At 42.1% G+C, this 19123-nt stretch overlaps 1 protein-coding gene across 1 annotated transcript in view; it reads right to left on the bottom strand.

The window, feature by feature from the left end:
• Positions 1–15413: 15413 nt before the first annotated feature.
• LOC119659971 (monocarboxylate transporter 10) overlaps positions 15414–19123 on the bottom strand; it is a 66388-nt gene continuing 62678 nt past the window's right edge. Inside the window, exon 4 of the mRNA XM_038068333.1 lies at positions 15414–15876. Coding sequence (XP_037924261.1) covers positions 15842–15876 — 35 coding nt within the window. The 3' untranslated portion in view covers positions 15414–15841. The remainder of the gene's footprint in view (positions 15877–19123) is intronic.

The following is a 19123-nucleotide window of genomic DNA, read 5'->3' as shown; positions in this document are numbered from 1 at the left end:
ATGTACTTACGCACAAAGCCCCGGACCCCTGTCTCAGACAGGTTACCGGCTAAAATATCGACAGGGGATGGTGATTCTTGCAGTAAATGCAATCGGGCGACCAAGATTTCCCGGAGGCATGGTCCACATTGACATCTTGGCGAACGAGGGTCGACGCATCTATGACCCATCATATGCAATCGGCGAGTCCTGTACATAACTATCGTCGGCAATTAGCACGAAGTGAATGGATCACACGAAGGCACGGTGAAATTAGCTATCTAACTCAATTCTTCTTCTCTCAGCGGACATGGATGGTACCACGCATACCTTTATCGCTTCGGAGTGGCGACTTCCCATATGACGACTTGCGAGACGATTTCGGAGAATACGGAAAATGTCGTTTTTAACTGCCTGAGGTTCGACGCTCACAGAGTTGAGGCGGAAATTGACGCCGGGGCGGACCACATGCTAGCTTCTGAAATAGTTTGGAGCGCGATAAAAATAAATGAAGGCGATCCACAACCTACTGAGGAATGAGGAGCTTCGGAGGAAAGTAGCAAATAACGACATGAAAGTAGCAAATAACGCCAGAAAAAGAAAGATGACCGGATACTAAGTGAGTTCCAATTTTAATGTTATGTATGCATTACGACTGTAGAACAACGAACAGATTGGAGGTTCCTAAAATGCTTTCATGAAATCATTTTTTGAAATGTGCCGTTTATGAACCTGGAGTTCAAACAAAGGCTACAGATATTCAGACATGATAGTGTTTATTGATTAGCAAAACATATAGCGTGGGTGTGAGATATTATAAAATAAATATTTTCATGCTGTCTGGATGTCGGATACCGGTCGACTCAGCTGCAAATAATAATACCTGAGCTAAATCAGGGTATTAATCTCGGGTGAGCGCAATGCTGACCACATTGCCTCCTACAGTGTACTATAGTGTACTGTTGCGGTCTTGAATGAAGTGCTCTAACACACATCAAGGTCCTGATCCAATGTGCATTGGTGGGCCAACGATTATTATTTATCATTCTCGTGTCGGAAGAAAGGCGTGCCTAAGGTGGCATTTTGTAACAAATTAAAGCACCACACGTAAAATATACTTCCTTTTCATTTTCTGGTCAATAAATGCATTCTGGTCGCTTTGAAGTCCTAAGCTTATCGATTCTCCATAGTCGAGTCTATATAGACTCTCTGGGAAATATAGAGCACTGAGAATGTCTTATAAGAAATATTTTTAATTTGGGCTACGTATGTAGTCTTCATACCAAAGCCTGGAAAAGATGACCATTCAAATTCAAAGAACTTCAAAAAAATCAGCTTAACATCATTTTCGCTGAAATGTTTGGAGGGACTGGTTGAGCATCAAATTCGCGAGAAGGCGCTAAAGTTGCACCCAAAGTGCTGTGAGTCTGCTAATCACCCTTTGGTTTCAAACATGGAGGACGCAACTCTCCCTCGAGTACGCAATGGGGATGTTTGTGGACATTGAGGCAGTTTAACTGCACGCCCTTTCAAAAGCTCTGTGATGCCGCCTGAAGCATGGTGTTGATTAAACTGAATGAAGTGGATCTATGCTATGCTAACGCAGAAATTGCTGAGTGCTGAAGTGGGTGTTGATCGCTACCTAACAACGGAAGCATCGAAAGGCTGCCCTCAAGGAGGTGTGCTATCGCCATTTCTATAGAGTATGTTGATCAATTCAATACTAAGCGAACCGCAAAATCCACCAATACACGTTCAAGCTTATGCGGATCATGTGGCTATATGTAGAAATACATAACACGCCGTTGATTTGATTGCCAGTTGGTGCCTCAAGCTGGACTTTCAGTAAATCCGAATAAAACCACAATGGTATTATTTACAAAAAGGAGGAAACTGAATTTTGTTTGCCTTCTAGAGACTCTCTTCGACTCTCCGAAGAAGTGAAATATCTGAGAGTTATTCTACACAAGAAGATTCTTTAGACCAAACATGTAGAGGTAAAGATAATATGAAATCTCAGAGCAGGCTGTGTGCCCTTTGCCTCGACATAGGAACTTAGGCCTCGGGTAGTAATGTGGATATATGTCGGTGTCATCAAGCCAATGTTCGCTTATACATCCATAGTGTGGTGGGTTAAGATGAAGTAAAAGAGTTTTCGTTGTAAACTAGCCACAATGCAAAAAACTGTGTGCTTGGGTATCTAAAACTGGGACAAACCAGAAGAATGCGTATCAGGATATATTGAAGTCTTCTATTTGAAGGGTAGGCGCATCGCAATCTACATTGATAGTCAAGCTGCATTGAGTACGTTGAGCAGTGCGTTGATCCCTTTAAGGGGGTCATCCCGTGTGTCGGATTGGAGAAATCGATTTTTTTTTGCATGAATTGTATCTATATATAGTGGAGAATATGTGGGCAAAAGGATTTTCCGATATTCCGAGTCGTTCAGAAATTACAGGGTTAAACAGGTAAGGAGTTTGGAGCCGCGGCTAGAGTACTCGATGAGAAAGAGCATCGAATCTTTTTTTAACTGTTAGTTTTTTACCTGAGCCATATAAATTCGAACACAGTTATAAATATAAAAAGATGGAAAACCAATCAATTGTCTAAACTTATTTGCTGTTTGGAATAAAAAGGATAATCCAATCTAGAGTGAGCACTGAAAGGCTTGTAAGTATTGTGCTGTTTGTGTGTTCAGTGATTTTTTTAAATGGATCGTACGAAGGGAGATCGCTTTAACGTTCAACGTCATGTTCGCACTGAAAAACGAGTATTTCATGGGAATCGATACTTATGAGAGAAGAAAAAGGACTTCGCATCAACATCAGCAAAGAAACTTTTAACAAGCATGAACATGGATGCGACAAGTTTTCTCCGGTATTTCTGCAAATTTCTGCAAATAATAAAATATACGTAGTAGTAAAAAAGGAATGCGTCGGACATGTCGAGAAAAGAATGGGAACGCGGCTTAGAAATGCAAAGAAGAATCACAAATGCATTGGTGGAAAAGGGGCTGGAAAACTTACTGATAAGGTTAGACCTCACTACATTTTTTGGGCTAGCTATTCGTCGACACGCAAATTCGATAGACGGAATGAAGCAAGAAATTTGGACAACTTTCTTCCATAAATGTTCTACAGACGAAAATCCTCAGCATCAAAATTGTCCAGCAGGCAAGGACAATTGGTGCAAATGGCACAAAGCGGAAGCTAAAGGAGAACTGGATAGTTTTCACCACGAGAAGGCACCTTTGACTGAAGAAGTTCAAACAGTCATCAAACCAATCTACGAAGATTTGTCACGAGATGATCTCTTGAACAGATGTTTAGGAGCAGAGACCCAGAGTAACAATGAGTCGTTAAATGCATTGATCTGGACTTTCGCTCCTAAACACCTTCATTCTGGGGCCAAGGTCGTAGAAATAGCCACTTTTCTGGCTGTAATTATTTTCAATGAAGGATTCAATGGCATTCTCAAAATCCTAGTGACAATGGGATGTCAAGTTGGTCACATATGTCAGGTTTATGCCGACCGCGTAATGAAGCGCGAATTTGGCGGTCCGAACGACGATCGACTGACCCCGCTAAAAGAGCCAGAATTGAAACCAGAGAGCAACAATCGGCCTTTTTTGAAGAAACGGAGGGTGCTCTCTATGGACTAGGTATAGCAGATTAATGGTGAGTTAAAATTTTACTGTTGATAATCACATTTAAATTTTCAAATGCGTTTTTCTCGAAACTGCATCTTGAAAATCGGCTGCCACCATAGCTCAAAATCTATCCAACCAAATTCTTTGAAATTTTCACGACTTCTTTAATACATATTTCTACGGTCCGCAAACTAGGATAATTGCAATCGGACGGGTAGTTTTTTTTTATTCATAAAAAATGCCGTAAAACAACACCAAAATCCAAAAAATTTACTTTAAAAGCCCACCAAAAATTGACCTTTTAATATTTTCTAATTATCCTAGTTTGCGTAAAATATTGTCCACATTAAAATGCCGTTCAGTTTTTTTCCTCAGATGAACACAGCGCTCACCAGCGTGGCAGCAGAAAAACACCTTTTTTAGGAGATGGGTGCATAAATTGACACGTATTCCGAAAACTAGCTACGATATCAAACTAAAAAATTTATCACATATACTAGAGATATGAATAAACATATGGTGAAAAAATCACGTTTCTATCTTTATCCAGTCCTTCAAAATAATTTTTCAAAGAAAGGCAAAAAACGGCCTTCACACGGGATAACCTCCTTAAAAAATCGTTCAGGAATGTAGAAATCAATTGAACTCTATTTCTAGATGCAGGAACTACCTGGGTATCCGGTCATTGTGGGGTAGAGGGAAATGAAATCTCATATGCTTTAGCAAAAGAAGGTTCAATTTCCCCCATACCCGGAGGGGAACCAACAATCGGGGTGTCAGTAGCATTGGCTAATGCTGTTATCAAAAACAAGATTACAATAATGACACATGACTGAGAGTCATCTGTTAAACACACCAAACTTTTCCTGTCAGAACCAGACAAATAAACGACGAAGTTTATGCTCTCGGAAAGCAGGAAGACTTGTAAAATTATTGTGGGCATTCTGACCGACCATAGTTCAATAGCTGGGCATACGTTCAGAATAGAAATTCTCCAAGATGATACATATCCATCCTATAATGAGGAAGCGGGATCCACGGAACATTTTCTATGTGGGTGCCCCGGCTATTTGCGAATCAGACCTCAGATTTTTGGTGATGTACTCCAACTGCAGCGGGTAGCATTACATCGACTAAGGGAAATCATGCGCTAGATAAACGAATCGACGGGGGAATCGAGTACAATGGACCACTAGGGTCTGAGCGCTCTGAGGTTTTGCTTCTCCCCCATCTCAAACACACATACACATGCTAAGGTACTGATGAACTTCAGAAGATACTAAAACTGTATGCAATAGAATTCACTAGCTTAGGATCCATATGGCGCAAAGAAGTAAAGGAAGCTTCTCGGAATGTCATAAGTGAACTATAACACATTGCCAGAAAATGCCGAAGATGGAAGAATGGATATACTCAGTACGGTTTCAATTTCAATAGCTTCTCCTCCAATACTTTAAGAGAGAGACGATTTTCGGACTTTCATTTTGAATTCAGAGACAATATCATGAGTTCAAACTCCTCAGCTCTAATTCCAGACAATGTGGACCAAGGGCAAAGAAAAGATATGTGCACTTTCCCGTATTATAAGTTTCGTTGATAGAAGAAATGTTCTACGGAATGGAAGTAACTATTTTTATTATGGAGTCGTACACTATTGACTATTAGCTACGGCGGAATTAGTGCCGCCAGAGAATATGCAGTAAAGAGACGAGGAAAGCTTTAGCAAAGGCAGGAACCGCTGAAAGCTAAATTTTACAATATTCGACCTAAATAATCGAAAATCGTGAATTAGAGATGATTGAATTAATTGCCGTGAATGTAACATAACGCACGCTTCAATACTCTTTTTTAAGGTTTTGTGTAAAACAAAACCTTCTTAAATCGATTCACCGTCTGTCTGTCACACTCACTTTTCTCCAGAACAGCTAAACCGATCTGAGCAAAATTTGGTGGACATATGGGAACTACGCATACAGTGAGGGACATAAATTTACGTGCAGTTTAAAGGGAGTATATAAAATAAAGGGAAGATGTAAAAAATTTTTTCATCGAATATAACCATTTGGGGTATCAAATATTAGTTTTGACGTGAATTGGAAAGTGTGCGAGTAAGGAGTCAAAATGTCCACACTTAAAGTGAGACGGGACTTATTTTCGGAAACTACCCAACACAAAAATCCTAAAAAAATCAAGAAGGTGCGCTTAAATGAAATCATGAAGAATCTACTTCTCCCTAGCCCTTTTTAAGGTTTTGTGTAAACACAAAACCTTATTAAAAGCGGTTTACTGTCTGTCTGTCTTTTTTTTTTTTTTTTTTTTGAGGAGGTGGAAATCTTCAAAAGACACTGGTCTGGACACACCAGCGTGTGGGATTTTTACCCACTAAAACCACCCCCGACTCCCTCCCTGCCCCGCGGAACCACCATAAGGTATTACATCACGGGGCGGAGTCAGCTCACTCTAGCTTATCCCCATTTCTTCTATACGCGGCGCACGTGACCGCGTTTTTCTCCTTTCCTCTGCCTTTCGCAATTTATCTTGAATTGATGCGATCATGGAGTTGACCGCATCCCAATTCTCTTGATGTGCTAGCATTTTCGGCACCAGATTTTCTGGTACCAGCACCTCTCCTAGAGTCTCCTCTAGGTTCCTCCTTTCTTCCACAAATCTCGGACAGTGGAAGAATACATGCTCTGGGTCCTCTGGGACTCCATCGCAATTTGGACAGTCGGGTGAGGTCTCCAATTTAAACCTGTGAAGGTATTGGAGATATCCTCCATGTCCCGTGAGAAACTGGGTGAGATTATAATTAATCTCACCGTGTCGTCTCTCCAACCACTCCTTGATGGCAGGAATGAGCCTGTGAGTCCACCGACCCTTTCCCGAGCGTTCCCACCGCTCTTGCCATCTATTTATGGATCTCTCCCTCTCAGCCTTCTTCGTCTGCAATAAGGGAGAGATTGGCTTCGCATGGTATATATTCGCCATCTCATCTGCCAAGATGTCAATCGGCATCATTCCAGAGATGACGAATGCTGCGTCATCTGAGACAGTCCTGAAGGCAGAGCATACCCTCAGAGCTGTCCTCCTGTAGACTGCATTCAGTTTGCTAGTGTTAATTGACATCCGCAACGCCTCGCTCCTGTCTGTCTGTCTGTCCGTCACACGCATTTTTCTCGGAGACGGTTATAGCGATTGACAAAAAATTTGGTAGAAAGGTGGGAACTGTGAACGCTCACGCATACAGTGAATTATATCCTTTTACGTCGAATTTAAGGGGGGCTCCCCATACATGCAAAAGGGGGGTGTACAATTTTTTTTCATCAAATATAGTCATGTGGGGTATCAAATTAAAGATTCGATTAGTACTTTTCAAAGCCGATCTTAGTTTTGGCATTTGCTGGAAGGGTGAGGAGCGCGGGGGGTTGAAAGTGATCACTTCTTTAAGGGGGCCATTCTCAGAAACTACCAAACCGAAAAATCTGAAAAAAATCAGGAGGCTGCCACTATATGGTGCCCGGGCTCCGAAATACCTTCCACGACGATATCTGTTTAAATAAAGTTAATAATAGTATATTACTACAATTTTTTGTAATTGATTAGAAACCCCCCTTAAGTTCATCCTAGTACCATGAAATTTTGCAGTGATATAGGCTATAATATAGAGCATGATCTTACCAAGTTTGGTGGAAATCGCACTATTACTAACAAAGTTATAATACCTCAAATTTGTTGCCTCTTTGGAAATTGAAGACTATGGATACTCTCACATAATATATGGATATATCACGTGCTACGTACTAAGAAATACACAAAGCCTTTCGTACCTGAAGCGTCCAGCTTCCGGTTTCCCGACTTGTTTGTATCTGTTGTAGGTTAAGTTCTTTACATTTGCTAATAATATTAAACTCCAAGTGTGAAACATATAAGGTTGACTGTTATCAATGGTGGTCAAAGGGTAGTATAGGTCCCGGGGCGAAACGTGGATTGGTACCCACGATGGAGCATAAAACCTGGGAAATGCCTGCTGAACCAACACCAACAGCTCTACTACCAAACCCTATCTCCACCTCCTCGTGGTGACCGCTGGGAGCTCTTTCTTGACGAAAAGCTGCAGACGGAGAAGGATGAAGGCGAGTCTCCCGCGCCTAAAAACGGGACAAATTGTACCAACTGGTCCTCCAGGTTGGGGGTTGGGTAGGGCTGACAACCCTACACGGAAAACAACTCGTTACGAAGCCACAACAGGAGCCTCGGACAGGACGGATTTTAAAACGACGGACCCGGCAACGACAAAGGAACAACGATTTGCGTATTTTCTCATGGAACGTGCGCTCCCTGTACAGAGATGAAGCTGATGAGCAGCTAGCCGATACCCTGTCCCAATATAGGGCTGATATAACAGCGTTGCAAGAGATGCGATGGACAGGGACCGGTTTCCTGGAGAAGAGCCACTACACCATATATTATAGCGGTCATCCAGTAAACCATGTGCTCGGAGTAGGTTTCTTAGTCAGCCAAAAAATGAAACCTGCTGTTATCGGCTTTGAAAACATAAGCGAACGGCTATGCACTCTGCGCTTGCGAGGCAAGTTTAGAAATATAAGCCTCATAAACGTTCACGCCCCTAGGAGACTGCAGAGTCGGAGAAGGATACCTTCTACGAGGCAGTAGAAGAACCCTCCCATCAAAATCATACTTGGGGATTTTAACAGCCAAGTAGGGAAGGAGCCCGTATTCAGGCGATACGTTGGCTCCCATAGCTTACACGAAAACACAAATGATAACGGACTGCAGACTATTCAATTAGCAGGGTCACACGAAATGGTTGTTGGAAGTACCTGGTTTGCGCGGAAAGCGGTCCACAAACATACGTGGGCCTCTCTAGACGGGACCACTTTCAACCAAATTGACCACGTGTTGATCGAACGCCGCCACCTCTCAGCCTTGATGAATGTCAGAACATATAGGGGGGCCAATATAGACTCGGACCACTTTCTCGTTGGCATGGTGCTCCGAGCCCGAATAACAATACCACCTAGAATCCCCTCTGACAATCAGGTGAGAGTGAACACTGAAGCCATCCACAACACAACCCTCCGCGACACCTATAAGAGGGAAATGGATGCCGCAATAACCGCAGTCAACAGAGGACCTGGAGATGAAGCATCAACAAATGATCTTCACAACCACCTGAAGAACGTTATCATGGATACGGCCACAAATATACTTGGCCCCAGCCGTAAAAGGAGTCGGAACGGCTGGTTTGACGATGAATGTAAGCTAGCAACGGAACGGAAGAATGCCGCATACCGAGTAATGTTGCATTCTCAAAGAACGCGGGCACGCGCAGAGACTTATCACGAACTCCGTCGAGCGGAGAAGCGACTTCACAGATGGAAAAAGGAAGCCTGGGAGAACCAACAAGTCTGTGAACTAAAAAAGTACAGGGAGCAACCGCACCAGGCGCGCAAGTTTTACCAACAAGTCAGCAGGATACAGCCTTATACACCTCGATGCTCATCCTGCCGAGACAAAGCGGGAAATCTGATTTCCGACAGAATGGGCATATTAGAGCGATGGGTTGAGTACTTTGATGAACTACTGAACAACCAGAACATCGGCGAGTTGGAGGTCCCGCCAACTGAAGACGACGAACAAATACTGCCACCACCAAGTTTAGGAGAAACACACCGTGCAATTCATCGGCTAAAAAATAAAAATCATAAGTCGCCAGGAGCCGATGGAATTACAGCCGAATTAGTTAAATATGGAGGCGACCAGTTACACCAAGTGGTTCATCAACTTGTGCTCAAGGTATGGGACAGCGAATCAATGCCTGACGATTGGCAACGAGGCATTATCTGTCTCATACATAAAAAGGGAGATATCACACAGTGCAGCAATTATAGAGGTATCACGTTGCTGAGTACCATCTATAAGATATTCTCCACTATCTCGCTAGGCCGGATAGCCCCATACGCCCAGAACATCATTGGCCCATACCAAAGAGGCTTCACTCCAGGCAAATCAGCGACAGATCAGATTTTCTCTCTGCGGCAAGCGATGGAAAAACTGTTGGAATATGGACAACAGTTGCACCATCTATTCATCGACTTTAAAGCCGCCTATGATAGCATAGCCAGGGTAAAACTGTACACGGCCATGAGAGAATTCGGTATCCCGACGAAATTAATAAGACTGACTAGGCTGACCCTGACCAATGTGCGAGGCCAGATAAAAGCAGTAGGATCACTCTCAAGACCATTCGATATCAACAACGACGACAAGGGGATGCGCTATCATGCGTCCTCTTTAACCTCGAGAAAGTGATCCGTGATGCTGAGGTGAATGCAAGAGGTACGATCCTCTTCAAGTCCACCCAACTACTGGCCTATGCTGACGATATCGACATCATGGGAAGAACCACCCTAGACGTACAAACTGCCTTCATCCAGATCGAGCAGGCGGCAATTGGTACGAGATCTTGGGCTGCACATCAATGAAGGCAAGACAAAATATATGGTGGCAACGTCAGCACCGAAGACGAATCAACCAACAACGTCAAACCGCACTGGTCAAACACAAACACGAAGAAGAATAAGGATAGGAGAATACAACTTTGAGAACGTTGACAATTTCTCCTATCTAGGGTCGAAAATCACAACCGATAACAACTACGATGATGAAATCCGCGCACGGTTGTTGTCAGCCAACAGAGCCTATTTCAGCTTACAAAGACTGTTCCGCTCAAAACGTCTCACCATAGGGTCAAAGCTCTTACTGTACAAGACTATGATCTTGCCAGTCCTCATGTATTCCTCGGAAACTTGGGTTCTTAGCAAGAAAAATTGCGAACTCTTGGCCGCGTTCGAGAGAAGAATCCTCCGAAGAATTTTTGGCCCCCTACATGAGGATGGACGATTCCGTAGCCTACACAATGACGAAATCTATGAGCAATACCATGACCGTCCGGTTGTGGGTAAAATCCGGCTCAATAGGTTACGGTGGGCGGGTCACTTAATCCGTATGGATGAGGATGATCCCACCCGGAAAGTCTATAAGGGCAATATCTATGGTAGAAAAAGAAGACGAGGCAGACCCTGCCTAAGATGGAGCGATGGTGTGGGCCAGGACGCCAGACAGCTTTTAGGGATATCGAATTGGTGGACCTCGGCGCAAAACCGGGATGTCTGGAGTTCCTTATTAAGGCAGGTCTAGACCGGATACCGGTTGTTGCGCCGTTGATGATGATGATGATTATCAATGCAGTGCTCTCCATCAAATTATTAAATTTAACTGATTTTCTAAAAAATAGAGAGCAATAGAATTTTTAACTACGTACACGCGCAACTGTCATGCACTCATCGTTCCTCACATAGGGAAACATAAAGCCTTTTATACCTGAAGCGTCAAGCTTCCGTTTTCTGATGTCTTGATACGCTAGATGGTGATTTAAAAGCGTCTTGGACCTAGCCTACTGCGGCAGAATATGGATTTGAGACGTTCATTGATGAGTCGATCATAAAGAACATCTACAGAGAAACTAAGGGGTTTGATATACCTGTAACTCTTCCAACTTTACTTTTCGACTCCTGATACAGCAATTTAAAGCAGCACACGAGTCCCTTTGGCACTAGGTAGCATCCCAGATAAGTTTGCGTTAAAGACAGTCAAGCGACTTCTCTTAATCCAGAGATCCAATGTAGAGAAAGCGATGCTTCTCACTGCTTCTCCATGAGTAACCACGCAACGTGTTAACACAATACAGTTCCGCAGTTCTTGACAAACCGAATATGATTGTAATTTGAACATTTCTTTTTGCATATTAGATCGGTGGTGTTTTCTTGTCAGTCAGATGGAATTCTAACTTCCTTAACAACGCGATTGAAGGACCCAGTGAGCCACAGTTTTGAGCCCCAGCTTTCTGCTTTCTAGGGTTCACCTGTAATATCATCAAGTCCTGTTGTCATCCTGTCTCCCAAATTTGTGGTACTGTCAGGTGAAATTGCCACAAATATCGGTAGTATTTGCAGAGGTATTGGATGAGCAAATGCTTATACTAATATCTGTTCGATTTTTTCGAGCTATTTGCCGTTGTAGCTTGTCGGTAGCAAAGTACTTTTATTGTCCTTTGATATCCGTCTGCATTGGTGTCGCCTCTCAACGAGTCGATAGAGATTTCTCTCGTCATCCCGAGTCGAGTGTCCCGTTTATCGCAAAGATCTTTGCGTTGGACAATTTGGGCGCATCGTTTCGTTTGCTTCCTGGTTGGCTTTCATGTAAATTTTAATGACAAATAAGATCAGCGATGACCAAGAGACCATCCTGAGTGACCGCAGATGACCAATATGGAAAAGGTATCCCAAAAACCTAAAAACCAAGTCGGGAAATCGGAAGCTGAACGCTTTAGGTAAGAAAGGTTTTGTATATTTATAAAGACATTTGAGTGTGTATTTGTCCCATTAATACGTATCATCTAATATATGCATATATTATGTGAGATATCCACATTCAGGTGATATTGACATTCAAAATCTCAAATTTGCAAAGAAGGGACAACTTTAACTTCGGTAGTAACAATGTGATTTTCACCAAACTTGGTAGGATCATACTGTATGTTATACCCTACATTGCCCTACACAATACCCTAATGCGTGGTGCTTGAATCAACTTAAGGGGGGTTTTGCAGCCAATTACTAAAAGAAATGCGTGTGGCGGACAGACAGATACAGTAAACCGATTTGAATAAGATTTTGCTTTACACAAAACCTTAGAAATGATTATGAAATCGACCGTGTCCTTTCCGATGAGTGGTCCGCACCGGGTGCTCTAAATAAACCAAAAACGGCCCATTCGCGCGGCCTATCGAAATAACCAACACGCAACCTTAACCTTAAATTCAAAAATAAACAAGTCGGGAAACCGGAAGCTGGACGCTTCAGGTACGAAAGGTTTTGTGTATTTCTTAGTACGTAGCACGTAATATATCCATATATTATGTGAGAGTATCCACTTTCGAGTGATATTGACATTCATAGTCTTCAATTTTCAAAGAAGCAACAAATTTGAGGTATTATAACTTTGTTAGTAATAGTGCAATTTCCACCAAACCTGGTAAGATCATGCTCTATATTATAGCCTATATCACTGCAAATCATGGTACTAGGATGAACTTAAGGGGGGTTTCTAACCAATTACAAAAAATTGTAGTAATATACTGTTATTAACTTTATTTAAACAGATATCGGCATGGAAGGTATTTCGGAGCCCAGGCACCATATAGTGGCAGCCTCCTGATTTTTTTCAGATTTTTCGGTTTGGTAGTTTCTGAGAATGGCCCCCTTAAAGAAGTGATCACTTTCAACCTCCCGCGCTCCCCACCCTTCCAACGAATGTCAAAACTAAGATCGGCTTTGAAAAGTACTAATCGAGACCTTTAATTTGATACCCCACATGACTATATTTGATGAAAAAAAATTGTACACCCCCCTTTTGCATGTATGGGGACCCCCTTAAATTCGACGTAAAAGGATATAATTCACTGTATGCGTGAGCGTTCACAGTTCCCTCCTTTCTACCAAATTTTTTGTCAATCGCTATAACCGTCTCCGAGAAAAATATGTGTGACGGACAGACAGACAGACAGACAAACAGACGGACAGACAGACAGACAGACAGTAAACCGATTTTAATAAGGTTTTATGTTTACACAAAACCTTAAAAAAGATGATGGCTCAACCACCCGAGTGGAGCCGGAAAATTTCGGGCCCGAGTATCGGTCAATGTTTCCCCTGCCTGAGATGTATTGTAAGACGCCATTCTGTTCCCATCCTGCTTTGATATCCTCAGGGCATTATATCAGAGGACGTCCCTTTTAAAATGAGGGTTTTCTGGGACAAGAGAGGAGGAGGGGGAAAAGAGGTCCTCAAATCAAAAATAATTAGCTGAAATTCATTCTCCATTTAACCAATAACAAAACAAAAACCAGGAGGATAATAAAATAAAATCGAAAAGTAAATAATAATTCATAAAAAAACAAGAAAATAAAATAAAAGAAAAAAAATTCAAGAAATAATGTAAGAAATCAAATAAATAAATTTCGCTGAGATGGAAATTTCATTTTTCTATGATATAATTCCATGACTGATATTATGGGAAGAACAACCCGAGATGTACAGTCTATCTTTATTCAGATCGAGCAGGCGGCGCGATCCCGGGTTGCATATTAATGAAGGCAAGACGTAGTACATGGGGGCAACGTCAGGCCCAAAAACCAAAGAACGAACAACACCAAATCGCACTGATCAAACGGGAAGAATAAAGATAGGAGACTACAATTTTGAGACCGTTGATAATTTTTCCTATCTAGGGTCGAAAATCACAACCGATAACAGCTACGACGGCGAAATCCGTGCACGGTTGTTGGCAGTCAATAGAGCCTATTTCAGCTCACAAAAACTGTTCCGGTCGAAACGTCTCACCATAAGGTCAAAGCTCTTACTGTACAAGACAATGATCTTGCCAGTCCTCATGTATTCCTCCGAAACTTGGTTGAAACTTGGGTTCTTAGTAATAAGATTTGTGAATTCTTGGCTGCATTCGAGAGAAGAATCCTCCGAAAAATGTTTGGCCCTCTACATGAGGCTGGACGATTCCGTAGCCTACCTAATGACGAAATCTATGAGCGACACCATGACCGTCAAGTTGTGGATAAAATCCGGCTCAATAGGTTACGGTGGGCGGGTCACTTAATCCGTATGGATGAGGATGATCCAGCCTAGAAAGTATATAAAGGTAACATCTATGGTAGACAAAGAAGACGAGGCAGACCCTGCCTAAGATGGAGCGATGGCATAGGTCAGGACACCAGACAGCTTTTAGGGCTATCGGCGCAAAATTGGAATGTCTGTCTTATTAACGTAGGCCTAGACCGGATACCGGTTGTTGCGCCGTTGATGATGATGGTGGAAATTCACTTGCCAAGTCCGAACATCAAAGTCGATGGTAAACGCATCGAGATAGCATCCAGATCAGGCATTTGATAAAATAAAATGGCGACACGGATCACGACGTGCTTGTGAACGGGATAAACGTTGAAGAAAAAAAAAGAGGATGAAAGATGATCTGTGGAGTCGGTGCTGGGGTTTTCTTGGATACCCATAGTGTGGCAAAGTCTTCCAACCTCCCAACATCGAAAATAGCTTTGTGGAAATTGAACTGCTGTTAGGCATAACACGGCACATACTAATCTTGAACCGTCTGTAAGGTATGGAAGTACCAGCGGTTTGTGCTTAGTTACACTTCACTGACTACACCTCTGTCGTGTGCTATGGAAAAAGTATCAGTTTCGCTGATCAGAGGAAGTTATTTTGGTCTTTGAGTTTCTAAAAATGAATCTCTGTTCAGCACCAGTTCTACATAGCCCTCATTTCACCAAACCATTCAACATTTTGTCTAGTTTAGGAAAATATCTACCATGGAAGCTGTTTGAGTCGCTCCAGTGGAAGTGTCGGCCGACCTTTGTGTAAGCACTCCTCACAAGCGAACTTCGTATGTCCCAGGTTGTACGTAAAGGAGTCACGGTTGTTGCATAGAAAACGGTCTGGACCGGGATCTATAATTTATTCACTAAAGCTGAGTAGAAATCTTTTAATCTTACGGGGTCCAGATATTAAACTGCTTAATTGATTATCTCATAAGGTCCACCGTTGCGATGTTGGACTGTTCTTTTCTGCAGACAGGATACATAATCTAGGTTACAAAGAATAAAAAGCAATCCCATTCGTGGCAGAAGGTAAAACTTCTGCATTTTTTATTCATCTATTCAACTGACAATAGTACTCCGAACACAACAGACTTAAGGTCTGAAGATAAAATTGGAAAAAGTTTCAGCAAAATCGTTACAATCATCTTGACATCCACTAGCATGCATAATTTCAAAATAGAAATAAATAAAATCTTATCAATCTTAATTCAAGACAATTGCAGAATGTTTACGTGAATGTGTGTACTTACGTACCTTAGTCCTAACTTACAAACTAACGACAAAGCGATTATGAGCCACCACTCGGTGTAGTGGGCTCTTACGAGCTTAAATTGGGGTAAGTTGAGTAAAATTTATATTCGAATTTGGTATTGAGTTTGCACTTTACATCAAAACAGTGAAGATTTTGTGAATTCCGATAAAATTTTGTTCCAATAAAGGACGACTCAGTTGGATGTTGTGTGCACATCATTAAGTGATTCTGAAAAAGAAGGAGCAAAAGATGATATCCATAACTTTTTTAATATTTTTAATACATAAAAGTCGTCTAAAAGTGAAATAAACAAAATTAGAAAACGGTGTGGGTTAATGAGTCTAAATTCAGTGCATTTATTTTACAAATATAGTTTTAAAAGAATTACAATAGTCATCACAGTTGCGTCTTAAGAATACAAAGTACATCTAGAATAATAGTAGTACGTATATACTGGCGACAGATTCTAGATATATACATAACATACATAGCACTAACGGTAAAACTATGCATAAAGCAGTCTGTGCAATATTATTCATAGTTTTCAATAAAAACTTAAAATAAGTTTTGATTAGCTATTTACATACGTGTGTATCTTTTCACATTGAGGTAAGCAATAAAATACCACAAGCAACACCAATTAAACTATTCAGAGAAGCTAAATGAAAAACTTTGAAACGCAGCGGAATCCAATCTTATGACCAGTTTAGAATGAGAAACACTCATATCAGGGAGTGTGGGTGATGGGGTAAGGGATTCCGAGGGTAAAATTTTAATATTCGGGGAGGGCGCGCATAACTTGCACACCGGCCCTGGATTTTGTCTCTACGATTCTACAGGGTGCGGCAGCATAACTTCCTTTTTTAAAATGCGCGCCACTCAGTTAGTTGATGTCATAGCGGAGCGCTAGTGGTCTCGTTCAAGAGGGGATACTGTAAAGTCACAGTTAGATACTAGACAGCTACCTCACTCCCCCTTGCCCCTCAAGGGGAGAAATCAGTGCGAGTACACACGATTTCAAATTGTTTTGCCCTTGAGCATGAGCGAGATGTACCGAAAACCCGATCAGCTGTGTTTGACATACCGCCCGGACTTGCCAATGTATTGGTGAGATTGGCAAGTTTTTGCTTATGTATAAGTGAATACGCGAAACAACTTTTTGCTATATGGGTGAGTACGCCGTAGTACCAGAATAGCAAAAGCTCACCAATCTCTCTTTTACCAATACGATTTGACAAAGATTATGCCTTTGCCTTGTTTAGCGTCTCTGATGTGTACAGACAAGCTTCTGCAAGCACATTTGCAAGTGGGGTCATTTTTGTAAGGGTACTGCCTATAGTAGATCTACTGTGGTAAAGTTTTGTCCCGACACGGTTCAGTCGCCATCATGCGTTGGAATAGTGAGGAGTGTGCCTTTGCCGTTGAGGTTTACTTTTCAAGCGGATGTTCGGTTATTGCAACACTGCGTGCATTTCGGAATCGCTTTAATTTAGCCCCGTTGGCTCCCGTCCCAGACCGCAAATCAATTGTTACATGGGTCACTACATTCAGACAAACTGCAAGTGCGATAAAAGGAAGAACTGGAGTCCCTCGGCCCGTTAGATCACCTGAGAACATTGAAGCAGTGAGAGCGTCAATGTTGCGATCGCCACGGCGTTCTGCGCGCAAACACGCATCTGCCCTTGGACTATCCGATCGTTCTGTGAGAAGAATTCTTCGTGATGAGCTTCATTTTCATCCCTATAAGATGGCGATAGTGCAGGAACTTTCAGAACGTGACTTCAATTCTCGGATGAACGCGTGTGAGCTTCTTCTTGATGTCGTTCCCGAGGGTGCTATTGTTTTTTTAGCGATGAAGCCCATTTTCATTTGTGTGGGTCGGTTAACAAACAAAACATGCGCTACTGGGCTGACACCAACCCTCGAGAATTGCATCAAAAGCTTTTGCATTCACCCAAAGTCACAGTGTGGTGTGCAATTTCCTCAGCTGGAATTATTGATCCCTGGTTTTTTGAGGAAAATGAGGTTACAGTGACAGTGAATTCGGACTGGTATGTAAACATGCTACAGAATTTTTTTTCCCACGGCTAGAAAATTTGGATTTGGGGGACACTTGGTTCCAACAAGACGGTGCAATAGCACACACTTCAAGAGCATCGATGGCTGTTTTGAGGGAACACTTTCCAGAGCGCCTTATCTAAATTAGAGGCGATTTGGAATGGCCGGCACGCTCTCCCGATCTGTCCCCTTGTGATTTTTTTCTATGGGGTTTTTTGAAATTCCGTGTTTATGTGAACCGTCCAGGAACCCTACAAGATTTGAAGACCAACATCCAAGAAGCAATTGCCAACATAACACCTGCTATGCTAACAAGAGTCATGACAAACGCCAGAAATCGGTTTACGCAATGTATGGAGAATGGGGGACGTCACCTAACAGATTTGATCTTCAAAACAATGTAAATAAAAACTTTAGACATGTACCTACATTATAAAAAATAAATAAATATTTTCCGATGCATACAATAGTTTTTATTGAGTTTTGAAAAAAGGAATATCAAGTTATGCTGCCGCACCCTGTATATGGCAGTCATAACTTTTGAGGGTGAGTAAACTTGATGACTAGTTAGTTCATACTTGACTTTGTACTTGAAAATTCTATGGCAGAAAACATTCCTCTATCCGAAGTCAGAGGCGACCGTTCTGAACAGACTAGATTTTCTCAAAAGTTCTGGTGTCACTATCAGAACAGATGAAATTAGAAATTACTTAAATGAATGTACCTACTAATCTTCACTTCCTAGTTCCACAAAGTATCTTTCATTTGATATGCGACAATTGCCACACAATGTGTGGGGCATAGGGCATCCGCATTGTCTCTTCTTTCGTAATCTATTCAGGAGGTATATGACGAACTCGTGCAAACATGTTCCCTCAACTTTAGTAATCTCATCTCTCTCTTGGACGAAATCCTGCAAGACATCCACCACAACAAAATAGGTATTTTCCACAGTACTTTTCCTAAACAATGAAATCTATGATCTCGATACTTCAATCCGTGAAACGACCTTGACCCTATATACTGATCACCTCCCTGACTGCCTCTCCAATATCGAACTCTCCCACAAAACATTTCCCTTCCGGAAAGAGCAAACGCCCCCCTATTTCATGAAAGCCCACCACTCTAGGGTCCACGTACTTGACCAAAGCTTTAAAACTAAAATCACTGCATCGATTAACTCCCTTCCATCCTCACTTTCCTACTGTCAAACAACCAGCCAAGCTGGACTTTTCCAGTACCCTGTAAGTTGAAAGTGTTCTCGGATTGTACCCATCCCAAAGAAAAACAAAAGCCCCTCCCCTCTTTTCTGTATAGCTTTAGGATCGGCTATCAAATCTAGCCACTGTGATAAAAGGAAGTTCGTTCCGGACTTTCAGTTCGCAACCTAACGGATCAACCGGTTGAACAAGCCATC

Source organism: Hermetia illucens, chromosome 6 (assembly GCF_905115235.1).
Source record: "Hermetia illucens chromosome 6, iHerIll2.2.curated.20191125, whole genome shotgun sequence".
Lineage (NCBI taxonomy): Eukaryota > Metazoa > Arthropoda > Insecta > Diptera > Stratiomyidae > Hermetia > Hermetia illucens.
This window is presented reverse-complemented; position numbering and strand designations above follow the sequence as displayed.